At 41.6% G+C, this 12,556-nt stretch overlaps 1 protein-coding gene across 2 annotated transcripts; it reads left to right on the top strand.

Annotated features, from left to right (window-relative positions):
- Nucleotides 1–11: 11 nt before the first annotated feature.
- On the top strand, nucleotides 12–8,310 carry LOC108889091 (protein FAM189B). 2 transcript variants are annotated; one of them, XM_018685417.2, is made up of 7 exons: nucleotides 12–160; nucleotides 1,923–2,064; nucleotides 2,512–2,622; nucleotides 2,753–2,809; nucleotides 3,829–3,975; nucleotides 6,503–6,619; nucleotides 6,794–8,310. In XM_018685417.2, the coding sequence occupies exons 2-7, from the start codon at nucleotides 1,939–1,941 to the stop codon at nucleotides 6,851–6,853; spliced, it is 618 nt and encodes a 205-aa protein (XP_018540933.1). In that variant the 5' UTR covers nucleotides 12–160; nucleotides 1,923–1,938; the 3' UTR covers nucleotides 6,854–8,310. The 2 variants fall into 2 exon arrangements, with proteins under 2 accessions (XP_018540933.1, XP_018540934.1); XM_018685418.2 differs by having other exon boundaries at nucleotides 86–235.
- The last annotated feature ends 4,246 nt before the right edge of the window (nucleotides 8,311–12,556 follow it).

Below are 12,556 nucleotides of genomic sequence, written 5' to 3'. Positions count from 1 at the left end.
GAAGAACAATATCTCCCTCTCTCTCTCTCTTTCTCTCTCTCTCTGTCTCTTGTTCTCTCCTGAAGAAGAGAGACTGCAGGGAAGCGCATTAAAAATCACGAGTGGTCGAGAGAAGCTCACAAAGGAGGACACATTTGTTACTTATCTGGAGATAAAATAGGTAGGACTCAGACGTTTTGTGTTTTCCAGTAACTACACAGCAGCAGCAGCTGAGAGGCACCGCGTTACCGTCAGGGTGAGAGAGCCGTGGTCTTTACTCTGTGTCTGTTATTAAATAGATGCTGATAGAGCTTCAGAGCTCAGGCGCACAGAACTGTGTTTTCCCCAAACAACTTTGGTGTCAGTCTGAGTCAAATGAGCGACAAACGTGCGCAGTGCAACCAATTAGTGCGTAAAGTGTGCGTAAACGGAGACGATCATCCAGACTGATCGCAGCTCTGTCTGTGCATGATGCGATCACACTGCAGTCACCCTCAGTTGTATTTGTGCCACTGGATTAGTCCACTCCTAAAACTGCATCTTAAATAAAAGTGGTTTGTGTTTCAGAGCTTTAGCAGAGTGTAACAGCGCGCTCAGTGGGGACTGACCGCTGGGGAGATAAAGCCTGCAGAAACAGAAAAGAAGAGCAGTTTGGTTTCGTAAGCGACAGCAAAACATCTTCTGCTATAACAATACATCATGTAGTGAACACTGTGACCTGTCAGATGTCTCCACAGAGTTACCAGCTCATAGCAACACACCAAAGAGCTTTAGCACCTGCATTAGACAGCTTGTAGAGTCAGGACCAGTTGTCTGAATACTCACTGACATGTTAAAATGAAGATGACCACACACTAAGCTTTAATAATGTGAGTATATAGAAGGCTGAATTTTACATCACACAAAAATACATGGAAACCATAGTTACCTGGAAATGTGGGGAAAAAACTGCATTCAAATGTCTAAAACACAGCAGCATTATTGGTTGTTACAGTATGTACACTACATGTGGTTTGTACTGAAGAAGCCACGTGAAGGTTCTTAAAGCTATTTTAGATTTAGAACAGTTTTTAAGTGCAGATATTTCAGTTGGGGGTTTTGGGCTGAGGTATGTTCAGTTCAGACATTTAATGGTTATGTCTTTACACGTCCTATCAAGTTAAAGCTGACAGAGAAAACTATTTATGCTAACTACAAACAAAAGGCTAAATAACTGAATTATCTGAATTATTTAGAAGTAAACACAGCCAAAAAGCAAATAAAAATACCAGTAGGTTATTGTATTTCGCTTTACTTCTATGTGTTTTTTTAGTAGTTAGTTGTGACTCTCTCAGCAGACAGGATGATGTGATCTGACCAAAAACTGGTGTAAATAATAACACTTATTTGTTAGCTAGTTAACTAATTTCCCTTGCAACAAACTGGAGTTAGGAATTTGTGCTGCTGTACAACAGGACAGAAACAACAACACTCAACACAACACACCCTTAAATAAAACAAGAATACAACAACATTTGATTACACAAAGTATCAGAGATGTAAAACAAAAAAAACAGCAAGAGGTGTTGGAAGTCTGCAGGGATTAATTAACCATAAATAATTAGAGAGAGAACCAACTAAAACCAACATGAGTGAGTGAAGGGAGTGGCCAGAAATTTTAGATTGAGGACCATAGCTTTACTTGACGCACCAGATGCCCTGAGCTCCAGCAGTTTTATGATTGAAGTCTGTGATAATCCCTTTGTTTTCTCCATGTTCAGCTGGAGGTTATGATCATTGGGACACCACACCACTGTAGTGTTGTCAGCAAATCTGACCAGAGATTGGTACACCATGGAATAACACCATAGACCAGAGACCTAATGAATGTTATTAACTACACCTGTGCTTCTCCTGCATCTGATGTGGGAACAGTCTGTGACCTGATCTGTATGACCCTGCAGTTTGGACAGTGAACTCATGGCGGTGGCGGTCTCCAGGGATCTGACAGTGCAGGTGCTGGAGGATGTGAATGCTGTCAAGCTGACTGACAGACAGCAGGCCCTGCGTGCTGCTATCCAGAGAGGAGAGCCCAAATGTCTGGGGGTGAGGGTTTTTGTCAGCCAGATCATTTTCACACACACACACACACACACACACACACACACACACACACACACAATCATAACACTATGGACAACAAAAAAGGATTAATGATTAACTTTGTAACGCTCCTCCAAATGCTGAGAGAAAGTGATTTTGAAGATTGGAAGGTGTGGTGAAAAAACATAAAGGTTTGGTTCAGTATTTACAATGAAGAAAACGTTGGTTTGTGTGTGTGTGTGTGTGTGTGTGTGGATATAAATGCCTTTACACAGTAACATTGTGGGTTTTTTGAAGGTCCCTATAACGTCAGTCGTTAAGTTTTCAGGTGAAGACTTGGTTTAAGGGTAGACAAGCAGTGGTTTAAACCTCCAGGAACCTATAATGTGAGTCAGTGTAATTCCCTCTGAAGTGATGGGAACATCGATGTGTGTGTGTGTGTGTGAGCAGGTGAGTCAGGTGATGCTGGGGCTGATGGTCATGTCCTACTCCATTCCTCTGCACTTCACTGAGCTCACAGAGGTCGTCAGTCTGGGGGTTCCCTGGTGGAGCGGCCTGATGGTGAGTCTGTGTGTTTTTATCTGCCGACATCATGTGACAGAAATGTACTTTGGTCAACAGAGCAGAGGCATCCTCATGTTTTCATGTCATACGCTCTTCTTCTCTCCTTTGTGTGTGTGTGTGTTCCCAGTTCATCGCTGCAGGAGTGGTGGCTATCATCCTGGACAAACACTGCACCATGAAGATTGTGAGTCTGAAGACCACACACACACACAGCTAGATAGACTGTGTACATGCATGCTTGTGTACAAACACCCAACATGTCTTGAATTCCTCTTTCCTCCTCCTCTCTAATATTGCAGCTGTATCCAGATCTAAACACTCAGGGTTTAGTGATTATCCTGGGGGGACATCTGGAGAACTCATTAAATAATTATTTCATTTTTGCGGGCGAGTGTTGAGACTTTGTTACAAATAACAAAAAGATTTATTTTTTTTCCCCCCATAGTGGCCGGATAAGCACATGTAGGCAGCAGTTCTCATGAAGAAAACCTTGTTTTTCTTAAATAAGTCAAAGTATGACTGAACCAACTGAGCATGTTCACTTTGAGTTAAGTGTGTGTGTGGTGAATAAAAATAAAAGTCTGTCATAACTAAGGGATGGTTCAAGCCTGAGCCAAACCTAACTATAAGCTTTATCAAAAAGGAAAGTTTTAAGCCTACTCTGAAAGGTACAGAGGGTGTCTGCCTCCCGGACCGAAACTCGGAGAAGGTTCCACAGTTGAGGAGCCTGATAACTGAAGGCTCTGCCTCCCATTCTGCTCCTGGAAACTCTCAGAACCACCAGTAAACCAGCATTTTGGGAGCACAGTGTCCTAGTGGGATTCCAGCCTGGAAGTAACAAAGAAAATAAGATAAGATTCTTTACAGTGGAGCTGGAGGCCAGTGCAATGCCATATATTGTAACTACATCGTTAGAAAATGTATCTCTGAGGTGTTCAGGAAGTACAACAACTTTGGTTTTGTCTGAGTTCAATAGTAAAAAGTTGCTAGTCATCCAAGTCTTGATGTCCCTAAGGCATGCCTGAAGTTACAGGTCAGCTTCACAGCTGTCTCTGTCTCTGGAACAGTTTCTCTCAGCTCAGAATTAACCTTTGTTTTGGAATATGACCCCAGTGCTGCTGCAGCCACTGCTCTCATTACCGCTGCTGCTGTTACTCCCCCACAGATGTTTGAAATACTGAAATATTGCGTTTGTTTCATCAGCTGCAGGTGTGTCTGATGGTGAGCGTGGCGTCCACTGTGCTGTCAGTGGTAGCTGTGATCATCTACTCTGTGGATATGGAGAAGAATCCTGAGGTGCCCTGCGTCAAGACGATACACGGCAACTGCAACGACAAACACTACGCCACGGTTGGTGTCACCACGCTGTCGTACAAACTACAACAGCTTCATGCTCAAAATGTAAAGTGGAAGGAGTTAGTGAAAGGAACTTGTCAGGTGACGCCAGGGCTGATGGTCATGTCCTCCTCCATTCATCTAGAAGATAAAAGTGCTGATCGTTAGCTTTATATTGAGCCTTTTTTAGAGTAGTACCTCTTAAAGGGACAGAGAGTAATTGAGCCACTTAACATAAAATAACCATAATCATCATATTGGCTTGAATATCTGCCTGTTTTTGCTTTAAAAGCCTTTATGCTACAATATGTGTGTAATTATGCTGTTTTCATATCATTTGTAGGCACTTTCAAATGATATGAACAGTTAAGAAAACCCAGAATTTCAAGGCAAATTACTGCAGTGGATTTTTGAATTTTGAGGCCAATTCAAACTTTAAAAAAAAAAAAAGTATAATCACAAGTTCAAGTGACTCTTTTTTTGTACATGATCACAACCCAGAATTTTTCATTTGTTTATTTTACTCCAAGTTGAAGTAACTTAAATTTTCTCTTGAGCAAGGAGAGATTTTTTTCCTCTTTATCCCTCACAACAGCTTTTTCTATTTCTGGAGTTCATGCAGTGAGCTCAGGAACTTCATGACTCAAATGTCTGATAAATGTACATGCAGATAAGTTAGATCAACAATCCACTGGACATTTTTTCAACTGAACTCCTGATTATTACTTCTGAAAGTGACAATGAAACAATTCAAACACAGAAACAGAACTTCCTCTTTTTATAATGAATCACAGATAAAGACTCAACATTATCAGGACTCCTTCACTGTCACTGAAATAACACGATGGCTTCATTTGTTGACACTACTTACAGCAACTCCTCATTGTTATTTATGCCAAAGAATATAGGTTGTAGTTTACACAGTGTGGGTTTTCTCTCTGCTGATGTTCTCACAGGCCTGGACTCTGAACATCCACATTTCTTGCTTATTTCTATCTTTTTTTTTTCTTCTTTTTTTTGGGTGTTTGTTTGTTTTTGCTTCAGTATGTTCTGTAGCAGGGAAGCACATGTGTGGTCTGTTCCAGTCAGGAACAATCCGCTGTTTCACTTTGATTAGCTTAACTGCATCACTGCCCGCTCCATTGTGCACAGTCTTTATGTGAGGCGGATAAATAACAGTGACAAGCTTGGCAACTTACTGTGTCAGCTTCAGGTGAAACTGTCAGCACAGCAACAGGGTCACAGCGTTTGTCTGAAAGAGGCTCGTGACACTGGAAGAATTTAAACAGAATTTTCTAAAGACTTAAAGTCTCCAGAGAGACTCCATCCAGAAACTTGAGGACACCATTAAAGTTACAGTTCCACATTTTCCACAGTCCGCTTGTGTGTGTACTGCCATTCACAGAGGGTGCAGGGTGGGTCAGTGTGAAGTGAAACTGAAGGAATGGCATTGAAAAAAAAATCACTTCCCTTTATGAAAAACTGTCATTTTAGTTTGTAACTTCCTCAAAGATAACAACGGCAATGATGGAAAAGAAAGCATTTTAAAGGTGGATTGGAAAATCAGCTTCTCTTTAACAGCTTCATTTCTTCTTGGGTAGGTCTTTACAAGTTCTGGATTTGGGCAATTTATCCTATTATTCCTGGCAGATCCTCTCCTCTTTGGCTGAGCTTTGTCTTGGCTTTATATTCTGGGTCATTGTCGTATTAAGAGCAGAAACACCACCTCAGTTTCAAATCCCTCTCCCTGTCCCTGCTGCTGAGAAGCTCCTCAAATTATGCTGCCACCACCATGCTTCACTGTAGCGATGATAGTAGCCAGGTGATGAGTAGAGCCTGGTGTTTGCCTGACATAGTACTCGGAGGACTTTCCGTTGATGCTCTCAGGGTGTTACAAGGTGAGAGGCAGAAAGTCCAGCCGTCCCACGCTAGAAGCTTCTCTCCTCTGATGCTGGCACAGGAGCTTTTCAGTGCTTCATTGCAGCCAGCTGCAGCTCATTGATGGCTGATCAGGTAGCACCTGACAGGAGAAGACAGGAGAGGAAAGGGACAAACAGAACACCACAAACACATACAGCCATAACAGCCTGGTACTATGAGTTACCATAAAGGCCTGATTGATGGAGGCGGTCGTCCTTCTGGCTCATTCTCCACCTCTGCAGAGGACATCTGAAGCTCTGTTAGAGTCTCTGCTGGACCCCAGTCAACCTCTAGACACTTCTCAAGGATGATTAAAACAAACAGGATGGAGTGCCACAGCAAAGTTTTTGATTTTTAATACATTTGCAAAATGTCTAAACACACATTTTCCCTGTGTTATTATGGGTTATTGTGTGTAGAATGATGGGGAAAAATGGCAATCTTATCCTTTTTGAAATCTACACTGCAATGAAGAGTGCAAAGATAAAGAGGTCTGAATACTTTTTGAAGCCACTTACACTACATGTAACTGGGGTAAAAATCAATAAATAAATTCTCGCTCAGCTGCCGTCAAACATGAATGAATATGTTGTGTGTTTGTGTTGTGTGTCCTTCACATCAGAGGCTGAGCAGAGGAGTGAAGTCGTCCCTCCTTCTCTTCACTCTGGCCCAGACAGCCATCTCTGCCGTCGTCTGCTTCCTCCTCTTCAGACAGAGACACAGCTTTGGACAGTACGCTGTAAGACTCCAACGCTTTCTCTCACTACTGAAGCCCCGAGTACCAGTGTCAGTTTCATGGGGAAGATTGTTGCGGATGTTGAGCTGAAATCATGAAATGTTGCTTCCTTTTTTCAGCGAGCCTGAATGCATCTTTGTCCAAGGTGCTGATGCTGTCTCTCTCTGTCTTTACCAGTCTCTCACTCAAGGTGCTCCATCTACCCCTCAAACACTCACCCCCCCTGACCTGAACTGATCAATCAGTGGACCAGTAAAGGAGATGGATCACTTCCAATCAAGATGATTGATTGGCTGTCGTTACGATGGTGATGTATCACCTGCTGTTCAAACTGAATTTGTCTATCTCTAACTTTTTTTTTTTTATCAAGACCTGAATATTAGATTATTGGTAAACTTCAGCCAAATGATTCAAAACTTATAAATAACAGAACTGCAGCTGAAGAAAGAAAAGCAGGACTGTGTGATTTCATTCAATGGTTCAAATGTATGATGAAATGAAAAAAGACATTTTGCAGCATGAAGCGATCGTACTCTCCTGTGGTAAAACATAACCCTGACTATTATAGCTAACTCTCTGGGTGGTACAGGATGCAAAGTGCAGCCATGCATGTATGTGTGTGTGTGTGTGTGTGTGTGTGTGTGTGTGGGCCTTTTTGTAGCTGCAGCTCACAGTGAACCTGGGCCACACATTACTTAAAATAACTCAAACTTACATTATAGTTACATAAAAGTGTCAAGGTCACCTGTGTGTAATCAAGATGAGATAAGTGATTTTAGGTCAAATACACCCAAGTGTAACATTGGTGTGTTTCACTGCTTATAACTGGTGAAAATGATATACTGGCTGGAAGGCATTCTGGACACTCTCAGACACAGTGGTCAAAGGTTTAAACACTGCATCATACTGAATCTGATACAGTCTGTGAGACAGCTGATCTATTTTACATCAAGACAGTGAGCCCAATATAACTCCAAGGCTACACAGGAGTGCTTTCAAATGGCACAAAACAATCTAACTCAGGGGTCATTCACCAGCTGTGCTTACAGCTACAACACATGGTCCTCATCAGTCCTGTGCTCCACCTCCATCAGATGGAGTTTGCAGTGGTTCAGCTGTGTCAGCAGCCTCTGATGAGGACTATGTGATTCAGATGAAAGCCCAGACCACCAGTCAAGAATCAGTTGCAGGTTGTTCACGCACTGTCTCCATCAACATGTGAGCAGATGTTTAAAAATCAATGGACAAAATACAAAACTGATACAGACTCATAGACTCAGTTCTGCTACTTCCACAAGAAGTGCTTACTCTAAATATTGACTTGAATGAGAGGAATAATTTGTCTTGACCAGAACTGCACCAGTGGTTCACCAAAGGTACTGCAGTGCACAGAGAGTCACCACAACACCAAACTAACATGGGTTCAGTGCATGTGAAGAAGAAACCTGCACTTTGCTCCATGAGTCCACACAGACAGAAAGCCCTCTCACTCGTCTCCTATTGATCTGTAAATGTTTTCATGCTGTAGTTTGCAGTTTTGGAACAAATGTGTGTTTGGTACGGTGTATACAGTACGGTGCACTATTTTTATATTTCTAGACATTGTTTACACAGTGTTATACATGTTCATCCATGTTGTACTAACTCTGATATAGTTTTGTTTATTTTACACAAAATAAAATCATATATACATATACAGCGTATATGTCCAGATCACTGTTTGAGTATGGATCTATAAAGACAACTGAGGGAGTGGAAATAACAGAACAAACACTCTGCTGGTTTCATGTTTCAGAGCAGTGTTGGAACATTTGTATTTTCATCAGTCCTTGGTTGTAAAAAATCCACGCTCACTTTTTATTGAACAGTTCGAATTATTGCAGTTTACACAAGAGCTTTTTTTGTGGGGGTGGGGGTCGGGGAGTTCAGACAGTTTTTCTAATTGCAGAAAGCAATTTTTAAAACTTATTTAGCAACATTTTTAGTAAAATTAGAAAATTCCAAAATCATGGGGAAAATACTTGAAAGTTAGTTGGTGGAACTTGTTTGGAGTGAGCGCGACCTTAGAATAGGTGGAACATTTGTATTTACAGTCTTGCTCAAGGTTAGAAAAGACATTGGTTTCAGAATTCATTCTTTCATGCAGAAAATGGAGAGAAAAAATGTGCCAGTATTCATCCAGTTTCTGTTGAAATACTGTAAAGACAGGGCAAAATGACAGACTCGGAATAAGAGAAGAAGTGCAAAGACTGGATGCTGACATTGCATTAATTCTAGAGACTCAAACATCATGATTTCCTATGGAGACTGGGTGTGATTTGTTCCCAAACAACACTGCCTGCGAATGATGACACAACAGACACCCTGTCTGAAGTTTGTAGCCACGCAATCTCGGTCCAAACTGAAAAATCTCAACAACTGTTGGGCGATTTATCATGTTTTGCACAGATATTCATGTTCCCAGAGAATAAATTCTACTGATGCTGCAGCAGAACATCATTAGCTCCACTGTTGAGAGGCTCTATGAAGAGTAAAATACTCTGCTGTTGCTTGTTCTGGCCTGGTCCTGCTGATGACCTCCTCTTCCTGTCTGACCACAGAGCTTTCTTTCTTCATCTGTATCTCACTGAGAAGGAAGTTGGGGTGTCTCCATAAAAATGTCTCAGTACTCTGATCTGTTGTTTGTCTGCCTGCTGGAAACTGAGTGTCTGTACTCTGTGTTTGTCCATGCAGCTACAGGCATTGATTCTTCTTGTTGGCAGCTATGTGAAGCTGCATGTAGTTGCTGTTAGTGTCAGTCACTAGTGTTGTTTGTTCTGATGAGTAAAATTCAGAACAACATTGCCATAACTCAGAGAGACTCTATCAAGAGAAACACAGAGGGAACTTTGTAACTTTGGAAGATCTCCATTTAATCAGTTTACTCAGACAGATAAAGCCTGACATCAGCCTCAGTTAGACATTCAAATTTTTGACTGTGGATTTCTGATGTTTAGTCATGGTGGGTAGGGATCATTTCACAGCGAGCAAGAAGACATTTCCATAATCCACTGATTTACTCCACATGAGCACCTTGTTACTACTCTCTGCCATTTTAGTTAGATGACTCCATGGTCTGGTTGTTTTGCATTTTTGTGAACTGGCCAACGTTGCCACCTACTGGACTTCTACTTTTTAAAAACATGTCTAATACTACAAACTTTGTGAGCAGCAGTGTTTCCATCACCTCTGGTGTCACTGTCACTGTTTGACTCACCTCGATGGATTAAAGTTATATTCTTATCCATCTCTTTCACAGGAAAGAGGATGACCTGAGCACCATCAAAACAAAGACCTTGAGGCAAAAAATGAACTTTTGTGCTTTACTACCTTCATGTACCATACATACAGTGCACACAGCTGATTCACTGTGGCAGGTTCATAGTATTTTACCTGTAGTTTTTCTGAAATCCTTCCTGTACAAGGGTCATTGAGGGGTAAGGGTCATGTAAGCACAATATCAACTAGACGTCTTAAAACTAGTCTCTCAGGTCTCCTCTGTAAGACAAGGTTTCAAAATTAGATGATAATGTAGGACCTTCCTTAAAGTAATTGCTCTACTCCTTGAAATTTGTTTTCTTGCTGAGTTAGATGGGAGGACTGATATCATTCTCCTGTCTGTACAGTTCATATGAAGCTACCACCTGCAGCCAGTTAGCTTAGCTTCACAAAGAGACTGGAAACAGGGAAAACACCTAGCCAGGCTGTGACATTCAAACCATGATTTATTGGTATTAAGGGGCTCAAAGTGAGTCAAGAAAACATTCTCCACATTATTACACCACCACCAGCAGCCTGGACTGTTGACACAAGGCAGGACGGGGCCATGGATTCATGCTGTTAAAACTAAATTCTGACCCTACCATCGGCTGCCTCAGCAGAAATCCTGATCCATCAGACCAGGCTACGTGTTTCCTGTCTTCAGCTGTCCAGTTTTGGTGGGCCAGCGTCCTCTGCAGCCTCAGATATCCGTTCTTGACTGACAGGAGTTGTTGTTGCCCGTCAGGTTGAATGTTCTGCTCACCACAGATGACCACACAAAGGGTTGCCATCTGAGTTACCTCTCTGTCAGTTTCAAGCAGTCTGGCCATTCTCCTCTGCTGTGTTTATGTCCATAGAACTGCTGCTCACTGGATATCATTTGCTTTTGGCACCATTGTGATTAAACTCAAGAGACTGTTGAGTGTGAAAATCCGAGGAGATCAGCAGTGTCTCAAACCAGCCTGTCTGACTACAACAATCATGCCACAGTCAAAATCACTGAGATCAATTCTCATTCTGATGTTTGATATGAACGTTAACTTATGACCTGTATCTGCAGGATTTTATGCACTGCACTGCTGACTGGCTAATTGCATGAATGAACAGGTGTAATCAATCACTCTGTGAGTGTACATCCCCAGTAAATCAGTAACACCATCATGGTTTCTCCCTTCAGCATCAGCTGAATTTATATATACTGGACAGGCTTCAGACACAACATTATGTTGAAGTTTATACAGATGAATCTAAAGATCCAAATACAGGAAGAACAGGATTTTCATTCACCACTCCAGTAACAACAGATCGCTTTGCAGTTTATTCACCAGACATGCAAGCAGTTGCTACAGCTTTACAGTGGGTAGAGCTGTAACATATGTCTATAAATAAAATATTCTGTTCATACTTTTATTATCAATATCTTTAACCTATTCCTTGTAATTGATGCTGTACATTTACATTCTCTGCAGGTTTAATGTATTGTAGTTCTGATAGGAATTAAAAAATAAAAACAACTTCCAACAGTGCTGTTCCAATTCTGGACACATGTCCAGATAAAAAAAAAGTAAATAGTTAAACAATGTGCTGTTTAACTATTTACTTTTTCAGAATAAATAAATCATGACATAATGATGAAAAATTAAACGTCATTTCTTATTATGAGGTAAGTGCCAAGAGAGACTGCAGCACAAAACTGTTGATCAGTCTTTAAGGTTAATTTCAATCTCAGACAAAGCTTCATACCGCTCTGTGAGAAGTTCAAATAAAGACGTCGGTGAGGAAACTTGTTGCACACTCAGCCCAGCAGGGGGCAGACTTCTCTTTTCATTCATACAACTAAGTTTTTCCACATCCTGTTGGGAAAAAAACTTGGTTGTTTAGCTGTCGTGGTTTCCTACCTGTAGATGTAACTTTTTCCTACTCGTTGTAGCACAGCCGCTGTAAGTATGTTTTCCCAGTCAAACCCCGCAGCTTTCAGCGGTCTGTGTTTGCTCGCCGCCCTGTTCCTGGCTGTTTCGGCGGAGAAAGAGTTCGAGAGTCGCCCCGGGATGATACAGGAGATCCGGACAGCCATGGCAGACCTGGCCGGGGAGGGGAGGACCTACCTGGGCAGGCTGGCAGGGGAGCAGACGGTGCTGTCCGTACAGAAGGTCAGAGATGAAAATGATGTTGTTAAACATCTGTGTGGCTCACTGATGAAGGCTAAGCGGCAAATATGGATTTATAAATGTGTTTGTGTTATAAATGCAAGGGAAATAGACCAGTACAAAAGACGTCTAAACAATTATTAAAGTATCACGCGCGCCACATACTCAGAAATGTAAAATAACCCGTCAGTGCCTGTTACTCACAGGTACAGTTTTGACATAGCTATGAGGTTTGTGCTACAGAGAGTTTACCTCTGTCAGGTTCTGTATTCAGTCAGTGGACAGCAGCATCAAGGGTTACTTCCTGGTTCGAGTCTTTTCAGTTTCACTGTGAGCTCTCCAGTTGTAAAGGCTGAAGCTGTGTTTAATTCATCACTTACTAATACTTCATCGATCTGTTGTGAGCAGCTACAACTGAGATAATTTAATTATTGGGGGTTTAATAATGTTTATTATCGCTGGTGACCGAACATTAAACCGTTTATTAATGTCA

The sequence above is a fragment of the Lates calcarifer genome, unplaced genomic scaffold, assembly GCF_001640805.2.
Source record: "Lates calcarifer isolate ASB-BC8 unplaced genomic scaffold, TLL_Latcal_v3 _unitig_1455_quiver_1376, whole genome shotgun sequence".
Taxonomy (NCBI): domain Eukaryota; kingdom Metazoa; phylum Chordata; class Actinopteri; family Centropomidae; genus Lates; species Lates calcarifer.
This window is presented reverse-complemented; position numbering and strand designations above follow the sequence as displayed.